Here is a 20,875-nt window from a genome sequence, read left to right as displayed (position 1 = left end):
CTTAATGATGCCGGCATCCTGTTTGATCCAGTGCCTGCAGCCGGCTTGCGCTGTTGAGCGGAAAAAAAACAACCTTTATGTTCTTCAGGCTGGACGTATCGGGTGGGTGGTAGGGTGTGTTGTCCACGAAAAGCAATATTTTCCTCGCCTTAGCACTTATTTTGTTATCTAGCTGCTGCAAGAAATTTCTGAAGAGCGAAGACGTCATCCACACCTTTTTGTTGAAGATGTAGCTGCACGGCAGCGTCCAAGTTCTTAAAGCACCGTGGCTTTGCAAACTTTCCAACAATAAGTACAGGCAGCCTCTCGGAACCGTCCTCGTTAGCACAGAATAGTGCCGTCATACGCTCTTTACTACGCTTGCCACCATGACAGCTGTCACCCTTAAACGCAAGGGTTTGCTCTGGCTGCATTTGGTAAAAAATACCGCTCTCATCAGCGTTGAAGACGTCGCAGGGCTTGTATGCAGCAGTCATCTCCGGCAGCGACTCCATCTACTCGTCCACCGTCGAAACGTCCACGGAAGTGCTTCCTCCGCAGGAGTGGCTGTACACAATCCTGTTTGATTTTTTAAAGTGATCCAGCTACCCGTTCGATGCCTGAAAGTCGTAGGCATTGAAATGCCTGAAAGTCGTAGGCATTGTGCCACAAGGCAGACCTTGTGGCACAATGCCACAAGGTCTGCCTTTTTTTTAGAATGGCGCTGTCAACGTTGGTTGCAGAGCTCTGTGCTTGATGGAGCCACTGGACGAGAACTTTTTCTGACTTCTCATGCTGTCCTTCTTTTGCAGCTTTCCACTTGAGCCCGAACTTGTTGGCATTCTGCAATATCACCGCTTTCTTTGCCAGGATCGTCTTAAGGGGGGACGCGGGTCTTGAAATCGCGAAAAATGGTCAAAAATGGCAATTTTCAAAAATTGCGTTTTTGAAGTCTTTAATGTCCCAACTATGCCTCTACAAAATATTATGGCTAAATTCCTACTCGAAGTATAAGAAAAACGGCAATTTAGAAACGTCGGTGAGCCGAAATTGAACGCCAAGCGCGAAGGTTTGCCTCATTTTCAAGCTGCCGTAGCTCCGCGCGACGCGAACCGATCGGCGCCATCTTGGTCTCGTTTGAAAGCTGGTTTCCTGCTCTCCATTCTGGCGCCCCTCGGCACGCTGTAGACCCTCGCGCAGCGGAGTGATCGGCACCCGTTCTCAAGCGGGAAATCGTCGCGAGACAGCCGCTGATTGGGTGAAACGGGCGCCTCCTCGAGGGCAGCCCTCTGATTGGCCGTGACGCATGCTTCGCCTGCCGCGGCCGCGTTGTTCGACTCCTTCGCGTCGTCTGCTTTCGCCTGCACGCACGTCATTTTTCGCGCACCTCTTTGTTTCCTAGTATTTTTCGTTCTGCCTTTTCCTTTATCGTTCTTGTAGATATTTTGGCTATTGAGGCGCTTCTTTTAACCACGAATTTCTTGCTTTTGCGTGCCTGGTGTCTTTGTTCCGCGTGTCACGATGGCGCAAGACGCGCGCTTGAAAGTAAGCACGCGAATAGCAGTCAGCAAAAAGAGACGCGCATGGAATAAGAAGAGCGCTACATCGTCGAGAACTACAGCTTCGGTGATGCCGCAAGCTGCTGTGCCCTTGGTGGATGCGGCTGGACTGAGCTCGCGAACGACAGCTTCGCCGGAGGACGCGGCTGGACAGTGCCGATCGGTGTCAACTTCGGTGTTACCGCAAGTCTCTGCAGTGCCGGTGGATGCGCTTGGACTAAGCCCGTCGTAAATGCCAACTTTTGAGACGCTGCAGGTCGCTTCGGATTCCGTGTCGTCGGAAGCGGCCGAGCCGGCTGACCTAAGCCTACCGTCGACTTCGGCGTTTCCGCACGCCGCTTCGGTGCCGACGGACGCGGCTGAACCGAGCTCGCGTGCTCAACGCTTCGACATGGTGTTTTTCACGGAGGCGGAGTGCGCGGAGCGCGAAAAAATACGCAGACAACATTAAAACTTCATTGGCGAAGAAGTCCGCGACTTCCCGCAAGTTCGAGCTAATGAACGTCGGCACAGGAAGTGAAGACGACGATCGCGGCACAGAGTACATCATCGTTGATCTCTCTGTGCTAAAGAAGCTGTTTGCGCCCTCAAGCTGCAGCAAGTGTGGGATGGCCACTCTCCAACTCGCTAAGTGCAGTGAGAACCAGCAGAGCTGTTGCAGCACAGCTTGGTTACAGTCCTGGGAGCTACCTCATTCGTAGGAGCCTTGAAAAAGATAAACAGGCTCTGCAGGTCTGATAAAAGTCACACCAATGCTGAAAAGGTGAAGAAGAGGATGGCCAAGAAGCACAAGCCTGACAGAACCCAGGACTACTGCCCAGGACTTTTGTGAATGTGTGGCAGATTCAAAGAAAATAGCAAGTGACTTTCTGAGCTTTTTTTTTTTTTTTGTCAAGTGCCAATGCAATACAGAGGTTTTCACAATCTTTACATGAACAGATTTCTGTGAGTTTGGTGTTATTGTGTTCAGTAATGACTGGGCTGCATGCTAAAGCATTAAATTTTTCCATGTGATAGGTAAACAAAAGTGGTAGAGTAAGCAAAACTTTGAATGCAATTTTCTCAGCTTTGCTTTTTCGATCAAATGCCTTTGCCTTACAGAACTTTTCATAATGTTTGCATCAACTGATTTTATTGAATTAGGTATCATTTTTTTCAGTAAGACCTCAGCTACATCCTAAAGCTTTCCATTTTTCATTAAACCCAATAGACTAGCAATTAAGTCAGATGTAAGCTAATTACTCCCGCATTGTTTTTTTCTTCCTACTTTGTTATTCATTCATGACCCATATGATGACTTTTTGAAAATTTCTTTAGCTTTAGGATGTGCAGTGGGCCCTTGGAAATGACAGCTATTCTTTAAAACTAGTTTTTTTAATTAAGAAATTATCATAATGGCCCGTAAGAAAAGACCTATGTGGGATAAATTATTTTGCAATATCTTGATTTCTAGATGAGATATATAAAATCTGAATATATATTTGGAATCGGCATTCAAAGATATATCTACATGCCAATTTTCAGAAATATATGTTAAGAAATAAAAAAAAAGTTTTCAAGACCCTCATCCCCCCTTAAGCGAAGATTCGGGTATCTTAAGGTCCCGAGCAATGCTGGCTTTCGTGACTCCATGCCACTTTTCCGCTTCCTCGATGATATTCAGCTTAACGCCGAGCGACAGAACTGTCCGCTTTCGGGAAATCGTGCATTGAGTTGCTTGACACAACTGAAAACCTCTGCTGAACGCTGGTCACTAGGATTACGACAAAGAACACATGCGATAAACCTAGGCCTCTCCGCGCTACCTTGTCAGCGATCTGCTGCTGGGAAACTGGAAGGAGAGAAACGCTTCCCCAATGTCCCCAACGTGATGAGAGGCAACGCCTCCGAGAAGAGAGGGAGAAAGCGATTGTGGAGAAGAAAACGTGCTATTTCAGCACAGCGAGCGCTGCGGGTGGCTGCTGGTGGGGGAGAGAGAAACGAATGATGAGACGAGGCAAGGAAGAAAGCTGCGCCGGAGCGAACCGGTTGAGCAGTGTCAAGCGCTCTGCATGCGGAGAGGCGGAGCGAAGAAAGAGACTTGCGGCACTTTTCTTTCGTCCGCCGTTCCGTGCTGCGCTTCGCAAGGGTCGTTGTACAACGCAGGTCAGGCATAAAATTGCGTCGGAACATTGGGGTTGTTAATGCGTTGCTTCTATGGTGACTTCGCTGGGACTGCACTAATCCAAAACCTGGGTCGTCGCAAAACCGGGGGACGTATAACCGGGGTTCCACTGTAGTAAAGTCATATCCCCGACTCGGCAGCCATTGAACGTAACGTGTTTTGTATCCGCATGAACTGTACCAGCTTATTGCGTACGTATCGGTTAACACGTAGTGTTTGCACTTTTCATAGCGCAATCATGGCGGTAAGTTGGCCAGGCAGAAGCAGCCTCAAAGATCAGAACGGCCTCCAAGCGCAAACGCAGAGGGTGCTTGGAAGGGTGGAGCCACTTTAACACCAACATCATTTCAGCGCCGAGCCAGAGAATGTTGTGGCTGGCTAGTGGTGGCCTGTGTTGTAGCCTCGTGCATGCTAGGACAAGAATCGGATGCTCAGCATAAAGGAAAATTTTGGCATTGTTCGTGCTATCGAATGTGGCATGAAGTCGGTGCTGGCACACGAGAGGGATCTATCATTGGCCACATGTGTGGCATTTGGAATGCGAAGGAGAAGACGCTCGGCAGTGCTGCTAGAACTGCGAAAAGATGTCAGCAACAAGGTTAAACTTTTCGAGGTTCGACTTTTCGCAATCATTACCTCTGTTATTGCCGAAGTGTCGCTTAATAACAGTGATAAGGACAACACGGAAAGCGAAAACACGGGTGATTCAGGCCCGACAGTGGCACAAGCCGCACATTATGTCAGTCTCATGCAGGTGTTTGCTGAGAAGAGGAGGCTGGCAGCAAAGCTGGCTATCAGCTTAAGCGGGGACATGGACCTTTGCTACCGAAAAATGGCGAAAAAAATATAATTTTCGAAAATGGTATTTTCAGAATCTACATTTGTTATTCTACTAATCTGCAAAGCTTCATATCTGAAACGTATCTATTTCAGTTGCAATATCAATTTTTTGCTATAAAGGTGGCTCAATTTGTGTACATGTAGAACCAAAAATGGTGCAATTTCAACGACATGCAGCTTCGTGCTACAGCCCCGCTCGCCGCCATCTTAGTCTCATTTGAAACGGCAGCTTTTCGTCTTGAATTTTCATGTGCCAGCGCTTTTCTCCAGTCACTGGTAACAGTAGAGAAACGGCGGAAAAAAAAATGACGAAATGCCAGTCGCTATTCACTGCTCAGGGCAAGTGATGAAAAGTGGCTATGCGATTGGCCGAGAGCATCCTCTGCAGTGCATCTCGGTCGGGTACGTGGGCGCCATTTTGTCCTGTCGTCGGACGCGGTGTCAACGAGAAAGTTTGTGTGCCGACATAAGTACGGCAAGAAACGAAGGACGTCACTGATCCAGAACATCAAAAGAGTTGCTGAAAAGTCGAGATTCACTGAGGACGAACTGCAAATTGAAGATGCGCGACTGCAGGCATCGAGCGATGGAGCCGCCGAGCTGCGAACTCCGCCGAGCTGCGAACTCCGCCGAGCTGCATCCCGTCAGCAAGTGACCCTTATGTCGGCCGTGTTCATCGCGATACAGTTATCCGGACGCCTTCAGATATAAATGAAGGTAAGAAAAGAGTTGATGCCAAAGTTCAAGAGATTGCATCGACTGCAGCAACGCAACTAAAATTGAACTGGTTGCCCACGAGTGATTCTGTTGGCTGCCCGCCCGATGAGACCAGTTTCCACCATGGTGTGCTTGAAATTGGTGAACACGCACGCTTCTTGAACACCTACAGTGCAAGATATGTGGCAGAAACTCAAAAGTCTGCCAAGAGGAGCGAGAATACGGCCTTGCTGTGAAGCTGTTACTTTTTTGCTCCAACTGAGGTGGCAAAGCTACGGTGGGGAGCTTGCCACATGCGAAAGGTGATAGAAAAGTGAACCCGCTTTCAATAAACATTCTGGCTGTGCATGCCATGAAAGCCACTGGCAACAGCCAAATGGACCTCAACGATATTTTCGCCATCATGAATATTTCCCACTGTGGACTGCACACGAAAACATGGCAAGCCTACCAGAAGATGAAGTTGACGTCAGCCACGGCTCGTGCAGCCGAGAAACAAGAAAAGGAGAGCCCAGAAGCTTTACGGAAATTGTACAGCGAGCTCAGCCTGGACAATCCCAGAAACATTGTCGTGTCCTACGACAGTTCTGGGATGACCCGCGGGCATTTGTCCCACGTTGGAGTCGGTGCGGTTATTGAACTTTTTTCGGTGCTCGTATTAGACCACGATGTACTAAGCAACTTTTGTGCTGGTTGCAAACGTGGACCACAAGCTCATGACCCCCACTATGAAGAATGGAAGGCCAGTGACGTATGCCAAAAAATATGGACAAAAAATCTGGCGAAATAGAGGTTGAGGCTGGCCTTAATCTGTTTTTGTTATGCAATGCTAGGAGATTTCCGAACATGTTCGGCACCGAATTTTTTGACTAAAATTTGTAAGCATAAAATTTGGTGAAAATGTTTTGGTAGTAGATATTTCATTCGATATTTAGCTTATTCTTCCTTGATTCAATTTAAAATCTGCTATTCGGTATTCGCACACACTTAGTTATCGCTAATCAGCCACTTGTAAATGAAACATTTCCGAATGTTGAAGTCCTGATAATGGTGTAGTAACCGCCTACTCTTTGCAACATTGCATGGCAATGATGTTTGGCGCAGCATTTTTGCTGACTCGAGCTGCCCGAATATCAACACTAATCGTAGTGACGCTTGAGTGGCTGTTGTCCTTGTGCTGGAAGGGCATATATGGTGATTGCAATTTATTGGTGTAGGCATAATAAATGTGGTGCTGCACAAGAACGAGACTGCTGCCATCGTGGCATTCGATATTGTGCCTGGAAGCATGCCTTAAAACCGAGTGACCTTATTTGCGGCTTCCGAAATCCACGTGCGGTGGTTGCTCGCTGGTCTCGAAGGCCGTATCATTGTTGCAGTTGGACTGGAGTGGGCGGGCACTACCATGTGCCTAGTTGTAGCGCTTCCATGCTTTGACTGGGCTTGAAGCGTTCGTTTTAGCAGTAGGGTGATTAAAGAAAATGCTTGTTATATCTGGAAGCACTTTCAATAGGCAGGATTGGAAAATTGTAAATGCGCTGAAATGTGGTTGTCATAACCGAGGTTGTTATATCTGGGATTGTTATAAGTGGGTTCGACTGTATATAAAAGTTTGCTATGTTGAGGTTTAAGTGTATTTCAAATGTAGGATGAGGTAATGCGGTTTTGTTTTCCCGCATGAACAAGGTTTGTTGCTGGCATAGGTGCAATGAGGGGTGGTAGGCCACTACGGAACTGCTGCAAGTTGGGCTAGTTAGTCATACATTCCTAGTTTTCTTGTACTGTTTTGAAACACAAAATACAGACCCTGCCTGCATGCTGTCTTGTCTTCCTAAACAACAGTGCAGTAAGAAAAAAATGCCAGTGTAGTTGCTCCATATTGAAATCAGCCGGCTGACTGGTTGATTCAGCAGGCATGATTTCCTGACCAGTTTTCAAAAGGCGCTTGTGTCCATATGTGGGGAACCTCTGTGTTTAAGGAATGAACAAAGAGAAATGAAAGCAAGGTCTTTTGTATCTGTGTTTCACACTGCTGTTGGGAAATGCCTCAAGATAATTGGCAATGCTGCTCCAGCATGTACAACAGAAGGCACTCCTTGTAAGCCTGATCGGACGAGAACCATTGCTCACAGTGGTAATACCGATGTTGTATCCTCGGAAAATGTTAGGCGTAATGTTAAATGATGGGAAGATGGCAGTGTGGATTACAAACAGAAGTAGCCAACATTCTAGTTCACATGAAGAGGAAAAAGTAGAGCTCGGCAGGCCACGTAACGGGTAGGGCAGATAACCGGAAGTTTATTAGTTACAACACGGGTGTCAAGGGAGGGAAGCACAGTCAAGGATAGCAAAGAATTATGTGGTGGGATGTAACTAGAAAATTTGCAGGGATAATTTGGAATCAGCTAGCGCAAGACAGGGGTAATGCGAAATCGCTGGGAGAGGCCTTTGTCCTGCAGTGCGCATAAATATAGGCTGAGAGTGATGATCCTTGCATTGCTCGCAGGTGGAGAATGAAGAGAACGTCTTGGTGTGCCTGCGAATTATCATCGAGCTGCACAAGCAGTTTCGGCCACAGTTCAACCCAGAGGTGAGCTCAATTTCATTGCTGCACTGCAGAACTCTTGAGACAACTTGAAACTGGAGAGCTAGTCGGGTGAAGAGTTGCTAAAATTGCACACATGGTCACTGTGAGTGTCCAGTGTAGTTGTCTTCTGTAGTAAGTCTAACTGTACTGTGTCCTGCATGCCCAAGGTAAATCAAAGTTTAGGATGCGTACAGTGCAGTGTATATTGTAAATGTCTGTCATGGTGGGTGGTTTGTTTGCTAGTGGGGTAGACCTAGGGTTCTGTGTTTTCAGAGTTCATTATTGGCCTAACTTGGAGGATGTTCTGTTCTTCTGGAGTAAATTATTTCTGCAGAAATCGTGCCAGAAGATTGCTGACTTTTTCAGCCTTTTTTTCAGCCTCCCATACTCTAGGAATGGTTTGATTGCAAAAAAGAAAAAATGGCATATACCAATTGTTCTTTCTTATGCACAACAGTAAAAAAAAAAAGACCCTCTCGTATTCAGGCCTCTGCCACATTTGTGGATAGCATACATAGCGATCCAAAAAGTCGAGGATGTCAGAATTGTAGGCGTTCTGATGCAATATTGAAATTTGGGAGTGCAAGTCAGCATTAGCTAGCACAACAACAGCAGTAATTGGCGATCGCAACTTATTACATTCTTATTAACTGTTGAGCTGGACACCTTAGGGCACATGTACTTGTGAAATTGAAGCCGGAAAGTAGTCCAGTGATGTCTGCCATAATCTGGCTGAAAAATGCCTCAGCTTTTGATTTAAGGTCGCCACAAACTATGAGGAGAATACTTTTGGGAAACTGTGAAATAGAACTCCAATGTATTTTGTAGCACAATAAGCTCGCATGTCTCATAAGTGGGGCTAGACTTACGATTTGTCGTAAGCAGGCTTGACTTTATTCGGTAGACATGATTCCTCTACTTCAATTGCACAATTATATGTGCCCCAAAATAAAGAATTAAAAAGGTGATAAGCACATTTAACCTAATTTACAAAATAATCGCTGAATTTTTTCTTGCTAATACCCACCTAGTCACATAGCCTATCTGCAAAGAACAGGGGCCTAGATATGAGTTCTTGTTGTTTTGTCTCTAAATGTTCTGCATAGAAAAGAACGCCTGGTATGTAACTGAAGGAAACATTTTAAATAGGAAGAATTGGGCATTTTGGCTGTGTGTGTCTATCTGTCTACTCTTAAACAAATGTACACCCTTTGAGGCTTATCTTGTCACACAAGGATAATCGTCATCTGTCTTGTCCTCATTTCCTTTCTGTAACACTGCAAGCCTGGTACTTCTCACGAACGACATGCACGTGACATGACAGGCATGACAGAGCATTCTTGACAGGAAAGTAGCGAGCGCAGCATTTTCAAGACAGGAAACGCAAGCAAGACAGATGATGATTATTGTTGTGTGGGTAGATAAGCCCTAAACGTGTACATTTGTTTAAGAGCATAGGCTCCTATGTCTGTGATACTGTCGTGGTTGTTTCTCCAGCTGTATATTTATCAAAATAGGAATAGGGCAGTATGACGTGCATGCATACATAACATGAATCAAATGTCATGACATCAATGACAAACATATTTGACATGATATGTATGTCATGAAATTAGTGGTTCGAATGACATGATGTCATGGTCGTTTCCTTAACTCAATCAATGGCCCAGTATATATCAGGATATGAATGAAATGCATGCATGACCTGACATGAATGACGTATTTCATGACGTGTCATGTGCATCATGACATGGATGACAAGACATGCAAGCATATGTCATACCATGACATCAATGCCATCACATGTTTGTCCTGGCATGTATGTCATCGCATAAATGGTATGAGTGGCAGGATGCTGTGGTGGTCATTTCTTTAACGCAATATATATCTGCATATGAATAACATGACGTGTGCAGGACCTGACATTTAAGTGGTGGCATAAATGTCATCACTTAAATAACATGTGTGTCATAACGTGAATGCCATAAATAACATGACGATGATGGACAAGACAGACATGCATGAGCATGCCATTCAATGTCATTCTTGTCAGGTCATGTACGCATGTCTTGCCATACATATCCAGCTAAAGAAATGACCACGATGCTGTCATATGTCGTCCATGACAATCACGTCATGAGATGCATGTCATTCATGACGGTGCTTGCCGTCTTGTCATGAATGGCAATCATGTCATGACATGAATATCATAAATGAGATTACTATAATAGATTGAATGGCATGGCAATCATTTCCTTAACAGGATATATCTAGATATGCGTGTCATAACATGCATCTGGGACATTAATAATGCCATGCCATGTACGTCATAACATGATTGGCAGGAGTACCATGGTCTGTATGTCAAGCTATGACATGATTCCCATGAGTACCATGACATACATACACAGGGTGTCTACCAACCGGGAAAACCGGGAATTCTCAGGGATTTTGAGTAGTCTGGAAAAACTCAGGGAAAACTCAGGGAATTTGCGCCTCTATCAGGGAAAATTAGCGGTAATCTTGTTGAAAGGGTCGAAAGTCACGGTAATGCTGGCTCGAGTAATAGATAGGAATCGTAATAAATCGTCTTTGACGCACTGTCGTCGGCTGGAGGAGTTTCCAGTGTACATTCAATGACCGACTTTCCGGATGCGTGATAATTTGGACAGCTTCGCGGCACCACCACGTACCCCATATAGTCAATGTATCGGAACGTCTGAAATTTCGGACGCAAGAACCCTTCGCCGTCCGATTTTCCGGTCTTCTTGCCCTGACCGCAGGTCTGAAACGGCATTAATCAAAGCCACCACCGCTGCCGTTTTGATTACCTCGCCGCCTCGAACCGGCGCTCGCGCATGCAGTTCCTCTGGCAGCCGTAGCCAGCACTGCGGCAACGCTAGACCTAGCTACTTCGGCGTTAGCTATTAAGCTTCTTGCGGTTGAGTGCCGTGTTTTTCATTGAAAGAATTCGCTGCTGTCAGCAATGGCACCGACTGCGCCTTTGTGGTCCTTGCAATTGGCTTCGAAGCTCGGGAAGCACAGTGCGTTGGATGAAGCTGGATCCTGAAAGTCAGCTTCGCCTCAGTACAGGTATGTTACGTGGTGAAGCATACGCAAAAGTATTGCGGTGAAGCATTACAAGCGTCGGAAGGGGTATTGTCATGGGTCACAATATGTATTCCTTAATTATACACGCGTGTATTCGGGATCTCCTGTTACAGTACGAGCACCGCTATGCCAAATACGTGTACCGACAGGCCTTCAGAGCGTTTTCGAATGTGCCTGTTGTGGTTTCAGCCCTTAAGGGCAGTAAATGACATGCATTTATTTTTTCCAACTGGCCGATTTTCGGACGTTTTCGCGGCCCCTAGGGAGTACGAAAAATCTGACGTGGACTATGCAACTGACCACAAAGATGCTTCAAATGTTTCGTGGGGCGAACGAGTGGCGGAAGGAGGACAAGAACAGAAAGAACCTATGCATTGAGGAATGAACAGGAAAGGAAACGTGCTGCCACCGTTTTGAAGGAGTTTGAGCTCAAAAAAAAAAAGTGTTGGTTGATGCCGGGATGCAGGTGTCCATCATCCAAACCAAAATAAACTCTTTAAAGCAGTGAAACACAACACTGAGGCGTCGTGCGCGGGCTGAGAGTATGTCGGGACAGCTGAGGTTTACTTACGTGCTCTTGAGTAAGAATCTCAATTGTGACAAAGTTCGGGCCTCATACCACTGAGCTTGCTATCAGCTGATAGAAATAGCTCATATTAGAAAATATTTGCTTCTGTATGCATCTCCTTTTTATTCGTATTTAGGATGTCCGACTCAATTTGCAGTTTTTTTAAGACATTTTATTTGCTGTGCATATTACTTACCCCCTTCTTTCTATTCTCTTTTGGAATGGCATAAACACTACTCCTTAGTATTCAAACTGAATTAAGTTGTTTTTTTATTTGTTTCATATGCTTACTAGAGAGTGACAGCGTCGGGCGACGTGGTTTCAGCCCGTCTTGACATAAAGCATAGTTCTGCGTCACTCAGGGAATTTTGCAAAGGCACTAAGAGAAAACCTGGAAAACTCAGGGAATTTGGAAATGTAAACTTGGTAGACACCCTGATACATGCATGCACGCACAGCATCACATTACCATGGCAAGAACTTGACAAGACAAGGCCCAGTGGACCAGCGTGACTACTAGCTTGGGCTGATGATTGCGTTCGTGATGCCGTGATGGTCACTACATCATCATTCCAGTTTCGTCATCCAACTGTAGCCTCTGATTCTCAAGTGGCATCTGCGCTCAAGCCAGGTGGTACGCGAAAGAAGATCCCAGCATCTCGGCGGCAGAGTACCAAGGGGTGGTTACATCCTTTCAAACAACGATTCAAAAGCAAGTTTCCCACAAGCGTTGATTTCCGAGTGTCGATTTGGCACCGCCTCGTTCCTACTGAAGCTCATGCAGATAGGCCTTCGTTTGTGGCGAGTAGAAAAGTGGCGCTGCCTTCGCCTTTGCTTTTGATTAGTTGGCTTGGCTCGTCTATCAACAGAATAATGATGATGGGGGCAAGCAAGCCATGATGTAGGTGTGTACTTGGGGGAAAACTCCGTACTAATATAAGGAAAATCTACAAAGCAATGCAAACTTATTGTACCAGGTTTTTATGTTAAAAAGGAGTTGAAAAGTTCGAAATTTAGGTATTTAGGCACAGTTACATTCACTGCTGTGAAGCAGAACAATGAGCGGCTTTCACAATTTGCGAGGCGGGCTATCGACATTGCTCTCACTTCTCAGTGTTGCTGGAGGAAGGACTCATACTTTTTCAGAGGCTGCTCAGATTGAAAAATTCTGCTTAAAAAATATCCACGTGCTTTTGAAAGTAAGCACAGCAGCTGTAAACACTACCAAGGGTGAGCTTTGCATTGCGCCATAAAAAGCTAGGTCCTTAAAAATCAGTTGTCAGTCCCTTTAATCAAACAAGGCCTGCTGTTTCCTGGTGCACATACTGTCAAAGTATGACAATGCTGCATCGAACTCCATAATGGCAGCGTCAACGCTGTTACGATCAACCAGCAGGGGAAGGAACCTTCCAGCCTCTCCTGCTTTACTGCGACGAATCGTTTCATGAAGTTCAAGATACGTCGCCTCGGACAGACCACCAGCGGCACCAAGGCGAGACACATTTGACGGCTGCGGAATTGACGGATGGCACTTTGTTGCAGACTACAACGCTGAGACCAAGGTACTCCTATGAAAGTGTGTTACACGCTGCTTCATTACAGTCGCTGCTGGGCCATACCAGGAGCCAAGATGTGCAAATGGAGTCAAACAAGGCACCCCTGTCCACGCGCAATTCCCTTCTTTCTCTGGGACAGTGAACCGTCTGTACCCGGGAGTATTTCTCCAATGGCGTTCTGTGAAGAAAGGGGCTGGAGTGATTGTGCATACTGTTGCCCTAAAAGCAACTATGAGCGCTCCGTGTTCCAGCTGGAGTGTGCCCTCATGTGTGCTCACCAGAAAAATGTAGCCTTCAGACCTGTAGCTCATGCACGAAAACGATGGTGCTATGCTTCGTGCTGTGGCCAGTGCGAGTACCCCTTGTTCTATTTAAATAAGTTTGCCTTTCAAACGTAAATAAAGCCCCTGTTCTGTTCCTTATGCTCTTGACCTTGTACCCTTCACTAAAGAAGCAACCCTCCTTAAGAAAATTTGGATGACGGCATGGGCCCACTTAGCCTCTGTGTGATGCCTCAGTAGCATTGGAAAGCTACCCGTTACGAGACGCACCGGTGGTGTAGCCTGGCCTCTGTGTGACACCAGGCTACGAGGCTACAACCCCCAGCTCCTGCAACTGGTTGCCAACAATGAGATTGACCTCCCGGACCTTGGGACGTAGTGACCGACCGGTATTCCAATCAAGTTGGTGGCAACTTGGGATTGACCACCTCTTACAACTGAATGGATATGGTGGAGGAGGACTGGTGACATGGGGCTCCTTCTGTGGGTAAGGGTTTGGTTTTGGCTGTAGGATTTATCAGGCTTCAATTTCTCTGAGTTAGTAGATATTAATTGCTGGGGGATCTTTTTGTATTTTGATTTGCTTGGGTGTCGTAGCAAGTATATTGTGTGACAGCAGAGCCAAAGCCTAAAGTAGCGATCATGGTCCTTTTGTGTTTGATGAGAGCTAGCCTGCTGTGGTTGTCCAAAGAGCTCAAGGTAGATGTAGAGGAGGACCTAATGGAAGCAGAGCTTTGTAATACCATTATCTAAAGTGACAATGATTTGAAACTCATCGAACATCTAGATAACAGAATTCTAAGCAAAAGACAGGAACAGGAAGCAATTAGGCAAGAACAGGAGAAATTAGACAAATATAGGAAGAAACAAAGCAGAAATGGAATAGAATTTTGCAGGAAAGTGATAGGCCCAAAAAAAGGGAAGTAACGAGGTAGTTGATTGCAGCATTGGACAAGGGAGATCCAAGGTTTGAAGCAGGCAATCGAACAAAGGCAATGGCGGCTTGAGAAATCTGCAGGCTGGATGCAGCGAAAGTGGGAAGAAGTCAATAGGACATTTTCAACGAAAGCTGAGGAAAGGGGAGTAGTACCTGTGAAATTAGCAGCACGTTCATAGGTGAACTCAAAGTGCTAGGCAGTAACAATGTCTTGATGGCAACAAAGGCCATTGAAGGCTGTAATGAGAGCGACGAGGTGCCGTGCCAACAGAGCACTGTAGAGACAGTTAGGCCAGCTGTGAATTAATTGGCACAGTCGCTGTGTGTGTCTATCGCAGGTATCGTTAACGAAGTACAGAGTACTGCTGGCCCCGCAGACAGAAGCACCCACGTTGAGATAACGGCAGAGTCAGTTCTGCGTGCCGAAGCGCAGTGGCAGCTGGACAATGCAGTTGAGGGAAGTTCACTGGATTGCGAGCTGCGCAGCTCAAAGGAAGACAACTGCATTGTTCAGGAAATGGTTAAGCTGTCCGTCAGTCGTGGCAAAGAAAGAGAATTAAATGAAAATCACTCTGACTATGCGGGTAAGACAGTGTTTCGGACCGAGGATATGTGTAACAGTCAGCACGAGGCGTGAGCACATGATTCAAAAGTGAACACTAGGAAGAAGCGCCGGAGAAAGAAGTGTTGCAAAGGTTGGCGTGCGGTGAATAATGTAGCACAGCCAAAGACGGTGACAGACACAGAAAGGCAGTGTGCAAAGAAAGAAAAAGTGCGGTTGTCGTTGACGACATTTGTGTATCAAGTGCGTTCGAGCCACCAATCAACTAGAGACAGAGAAGCGTGTTCTGTGCAAATGCGAACAAAGGGCATGGGGCAGTTATAATCCTTCATCATACCATTATTATTTCCGGGGTGCAGCATGCAATGTGAAAGAGTGCAAGGTGGCAGGACGAGATGAGCTGGTAGAGGGGTGCGATGCAGTTAGACAAGGTTATAATGAAAGCCTGTAGCCAGGACGCAAATTTGCAATGGACTGTACTGTCTGGAAATAGCTGATGGAATTTCAGGCCTTTTGTTGTTCCAGGATAACCAGACTAGCTTTCATACCGCGACCACCTTGAGTACGGCTCCAAAATAGCCTTTGTGAGATTCTCGAAACAACTGGCAAAAAGACGCGGTCCGTAGAAACAGCAGTTTTGTTTGTTTATTTTTGAGCATTTGAGAATTTTCGCGATTTGAGACTAGCGTTTCTTTTAAGAAGTAAGGTATGAGCTTTGTTTATGTATTCGTTTGAGAAGCTCCGAGCTTTGAAAGATGTGTATTATGTAAAGCTTTAGTTTTGCGAAGTGTTAGTTAATGAGTAGTTAGGCTTTCCTTTCTTTTTTCGTGAGTGATCTAAAGCGTCAAGGTTACTTGTTAAAGGACTATAGTAATGCATGGGTGTATTAGTTAACCTCTTTTCTTTACAAGTGTTTTCAAAGTTTTTAAGTGCATAGGTTTTCAGTAAGTGCATAATTTACACTGAGAAGCGTTGTTAGTCCCATTAGTGCATGTCCTGTGCGGACGGAAGGAAACAGAATGTTTGTGGCTGGGTAACTTGTGTGTTGAGGGCTGCATTGTTCTAACTTTTCTTGTAAGCATGCGTGGAACTAGTTAATATCATAGATGTTTTTTTAAGGCTCTTGTGACTGCGTAAGTTACGCAAGTTTAGTTGTCCTGCATAGTCTAGAGGAAGAAATGTCAGTAAGTGTTAATAAACATCTGTACGAGATACAAGTATGCATTGAGTTGTGACCACAAAGCTACCACGATTTTGATTATGTTTCGGTACAGTTGACGAAGCTGTTCAGTGGCACCAGTAAGCGCGATAAGTACACCACTGCGATAGGGTATGAACAGGCTGTTCATGAAGTTAGGCTGCATAAGTTATGTTGAAGCATTGGTAAATTTAGAGCTTTTGGTTTATTTGTATGTACACCTTTGCTCTCGTGCAGCGCGACAGTCGGGTTTGGTTGTACTCAAACGGAATGTGAGCCCTCGCTTTGGTGGCACAACATTTTGTGGTCGAAGTTTGCAGTCCCCAGTTGAGTGGCTTATATTGAAATTTTGGTAGGAAGCCTGGAAAGTTTACACCTGATTCCGGACATTTGCACGCCTTGTGGTGTGGTGTTGCCAGGATCGACTCTTCCATACCGGTTGTTGCGAGATGGTTAGAGGCATTCCGAGTTTGCAGTTGTTGCAGAGAGCCAAGCCATCTTCTTGGTTCTCATCCTCAGCCATTCTCATCCTGACCAACAGTTGTCAGTGCTGGCCAGTCGAGATTTTCTGGGCCGTGGAGGAGCTGTTACGATCAGCCAGTGGGGGAAGTGACCTTCCAGCCTCTCCTGCCCTATCGCTTTGTGATATCGCTTCCTGTTGAATCGCTTCGTGAGGCTCACAATACGACGCCTTGGACAGACCAGTGGCGACACCAAGGCGAGACACGTTTGATGACTATGGGATTGATGGATGGCACTTTTTCGCTGACTACAATGCTGAGACCAAGGAACTCCTGTGAAAGTGTGTTAGTCACCGCTTTATTACGTCACTGCTGGGCCATACCAGGAGCCGATACATGCAAATGGAGTCAAGTGCGACATCCCTGTCTGCGAGCATCCCCTTCTTTCTCTGGGACAGTGAGCCATGTGCGCTGGGAGGTATTTCTCCAATGGTATTCCATGAAGAAAGGTGCCAGAGTGATTGTGCGCACTCTCACCCTCAGGGAAAGTACGAGTGCTCCGTACTCCGACTCGAGTGTGCTCTGATGTGTCCTCGCCAGAAAGATGTTGTAGTCTTCAGACCTGTAGGTCATGCTATGAAAACGATGTACTACACTTCGTGCTCCGGCCAGTACGAGTACCCCTTGTTCTAAGGAAATAAGTTTGCCTTTCCAATGTAAATAGCCCCCTGTTCCGTTCCTCATCCTCTTGACCTTGTACTCTTCACTAAAGAAGCAACCCTTGTCAAGAAAACTTGGATCATGGCGTAGGCCCTCTTAGCCATTGTGGGACACACCGGCAGCATAGGCTAAAGAGCGATCCTCTGTCTGACGCCAGACTCTGAGGCCCTGACCCCTGGCTCCTACGACGTGGCTCGGCCAAGGCAAGCAGCTGCACAATGCCACTCGTTCGAATGGCTGTAGAAGGACATGGGTTTTAAGCTGCGCCATGGTATCGCCGTCAAGTCACCCATTTGTGTCCTCCAAGGGATACCACGTGCTGTTGTCAGTAAGCATTTAGTTTCTGTGTTCCTTACTAATCTTGCACCTCCATGCCGATTGTTCACATTAATTTCACAGTCCGCAAAAATCAAGCACTCGTTGTTACTGTCGTTGTCTTGCTGCTGTTGTCACACCCACACGCACACTGGCATTACCAGAACTGGGAATGAGCTCGTCTACGCCATGCTCATGCTGCTGCCTGGGCACAAGAACAGGCTCGTGCAGCCGAGCGCAAGCAGCAAGTGCGTACTCAGGACCCGGCAGCCTACCAAGCCGTCCTTTAATGCACCGTCGGCATTAACCCAGTGATAAACACCGGGCCTGCACGTTCTAGCTTCGCTGGTTAACCATCTGTACGGAGTGCTTGGGCAGCGATTTTTTTAGTCAACATTTACAATAGCAGAAAGGTTCATCTACGTGACAAGTTATCGTAATTCTACGCTCGTTGCAACGGATCTGCATATAACATACTGCCACCTGGTGTTTTGAGCCAGCGTTGCATGCCCAGCAAGAACGGCGATTGAAGACGACGAAGTCAAAGATCTCGCGCCAGCTGGAGAACCGTCCTTTTTGTGTCTGACATTTTCGTGTCTGGCTGCTGATACTGCTGCTTACTCTTGCCTTAGTGCGTGACAATACTTTCGTATATAACAGACTATTCTTAGCTAAGTCTGCGTATATTGTCAATGCAACAAACTCAGCTTTTAACAGACCTGGCTATAATGTACTATTGGCAACAACCAACAAATGTTTGGTGAAATTTTGCCTAGACGGTGCAAATGCAATGTATCTTGCTACGGCGATGCGTGTGTGTGGAAGTACACTGCACGGAACCAGTGCGTGCGGCAGTTCACTGCACGTGACTATTTCCAACCATTTGTGGAACTTGCGAAAATGCAATATTTCGGAACAAGTACACTAGTGGCAAGCTTTCTGCAATGGTGTGCCACGTAATGCCCCACCAGCAGAGTGTTGTAGTGTCGACTATGCAAGCGGACCATTGCCACCCATCATCCTGGGCTCAATGCTGAGAAAGCGCTGAGGGTACTGCTAGGCTTAGCCAGATTCCAAGCACAGCTGTAGCACACAGCACTTCAAAAACAACTGCCAACGATCATAAAATGCACCATTTTGGGAATGCTTTGATTCTCATTGCAGCAATTTGCACACAAAAGAAGATGCGCTGTTATTCACAGTTTCCAAACCGCGAGGCACGCGATGCGGTCGAGCCATTTCGCATGCAGTTCAGGCGGCCAAACAAGGGCTCCAAGTCGAACTTGCCTCATACTGCGGCTCTTGTTTGTGCAACACATTTGACAGTGGTCGTTGCTTGTCGCGAAAGATAAAATGAAGACATCTGTTTATACTACCTGCCACTGTTTTGTGTCCAGATTAAACGGTAGACAATGTTTGTGTCATCAGCGGTGGCATACTTGGGCCGGGCAGCCGACACGGCAGCGCTGGCCAGGCCGCTCTCAGCTGGCCGTTAGTTAGTCTTGCCACTGTGCGGGTCTGTATACGCCCTAGTACTGAAAAACTGCCATTTGTCAGCAACCACTGTCCGGAAAACAGTGGACAGGAAGGCACCATGTTGCATGGTTGTCCGGCCACCGTGTAAACCTGTTTACTGTAGACATTTATTTAAATTGTTTTTATCATTTTTGCAATCACTTATGGATTAGACAGCAGTATATGTGAAGTACATTGCCATTTCACAATGTACTGCGACCCTAGTTTTGGTAGAATGTACTTCGGACATAATGGTCTTCTTTCGCTGGATATTCACGGTCTGTTGGAATTGGTCATTGCGGCATGCTATTTCAATTTACAGAATGAACAAAGAAATGCCCTTTTAATGACCGCACTGGATGCAGTAAAAGCCAGTAAACTGAGTGTAGTGCGTAAAAGGATGGCCAGTCTTCAGAAAACTAAGGGCTGAATGGTTTCTTAACAATATATGCCTGGTATTACCTTGCCAGCAAGGTTGTGTCAGGCTCCAGTGGCAAAATAACAGTATAGACTGCTCATACGTGTTGCAACACTGCTGGCGATTCTGGCTTCATGTTTTGGTTCGCAATCTCAACACAGACAGTACCAGAATGACTTGCCAGTGTACTGCGAGTTGTGAGGGATGCTTTCCTGCACAGTTCGGCTTTGCCTTTGTACAACAGCAACACAGTAGATACTCTCGGAAGTTGATGGCTTCACTGCACTTCTCCTTGTCGACAATGTCAAGCCTGCATTGGCTAAAGGTTCTCGGACCCGTCATTCCATTGACCTTGTGGTGCCTGTGGGCACCTGGCGGGGAGGTAGTACACAGCATGCAAAGACTTGTAGTCAGCTTCGAGTTCCTAAATTATTAAAAACAATTTGTTCAAATTTTCTTGGGGACCACCTTAATTAGCAGGCTGCAGGAGGAGTCGCAAGCATGTACATGTAGTCTGCCTAATGGATTGGTTTTCTAGCATTCATATTTAAATTTTTACTATATGGACTCCAAGACAGTTGAGCGCGACACTAATGCTGCATGTCTTGGAGGTGCAGTCACAAGATCACAATGGAAGACCCCAAAATTTGGAGTCCTAAATAAATTAAAATAAATGTTTTTATTCAGAAATGTTTTTTACATTTCATCAGATTCCTCTGAAAACGCAGAACCCTTACTGATATCCTAATTTTGTGTAGATGAGTGATGCATGTTTTGGGAGCTTTCTGTTGGGTTCATTCAGTACACCAGGTTTAGTATCAGACTGAGTTGCATTTCTTTGTTTGTTTGGAGGAAATAACGCGACACGTCTTACCATTGAGAGATCTGTATCGGTGCTATGTTTATTGCAGGTGCGCGAAGGGGTAAGGAACGATGCTGTACCTGAAACAGGTGCAGCTTTCATTTTTCAATAGCACTGTTGTGTTTTGTGTGTACAGCCAACAATAATTTTGTGTGTGACAGCCTGCAAATGCCACTTTAAAGGGGCACTGCAACATGGTAAGCAAACGCTCGCGTTTTGTATACATTGTTGCGATAAACATGCGAGCCAAATATTATGCAAGGTCCAATTTCGTATAAAACATAGCTCCTGTTCTCTTCTGCGGTTTTCGAGGCTGTTTCCATGTCGACGCTGCTTCCATTTCAGTGTGGTCTATAACATATGACAGTCACTAGGCAATTGTTCATAAGCATGAGTTAATTTCGGGTGAAAGGTTGTGCATACATGCACACTCCTGCTAAATCTAGAAAATGGGCAAGTGGCTGTTGGTAATTTGACTTGCACGTTCAGTCACCACTCCTGTGTCATTGCCCAGCATGTTTGTCA

The 20,875-nt window shown here is 46.0% G+C and overlaps 1 protein-coding gene across 7 annotated transcripts in view; it reads left to right on the top strand.

Moving 5' to 3' along the window:
• The window catches only part of Nipped-A (Transcription-associated protein Nipped-A), a 361,163-nt gene that overhangs the window by 19,804 nt on the left and 320,484 nt on the right, over positions 1 to 20,875 (top strand). For all 7 annotated transcript variants that reach the window (XM_055075904.1, XM_055075900.1, XM_055075899.1 and 4 more), the window contains exon 7: positions 7,766 to 7,849. In XM_055075904.1, coding sequence (XP_054931879.1) covers positions 7,766 to 7,849 — 84 coding nt within the window. The remainder of the gene's footprint in view (positions 1 to 7,765; positions 7,850 to 20,875) is intronic.

Source organism: Dermacentor andersoni, chromosome 2 (genome assembly GCF_023375885.2).
Source record: "Dermacentor andersoni chromosome 2, qqDerAnde1_hic_scaffold, whole genome shotgun sequence".
In the NCBI taxonomy this organism is placed as follows: domain Eukaryota; kingdom Metazoa; phylum Arthropoda; class Arachnida; order Ixodida; family Ixodidae; genus Dermacentor; species Dermacentor andersoni.
This window is presented reverse-complemented; position numbering and strand designations above follow the sequence as displayed.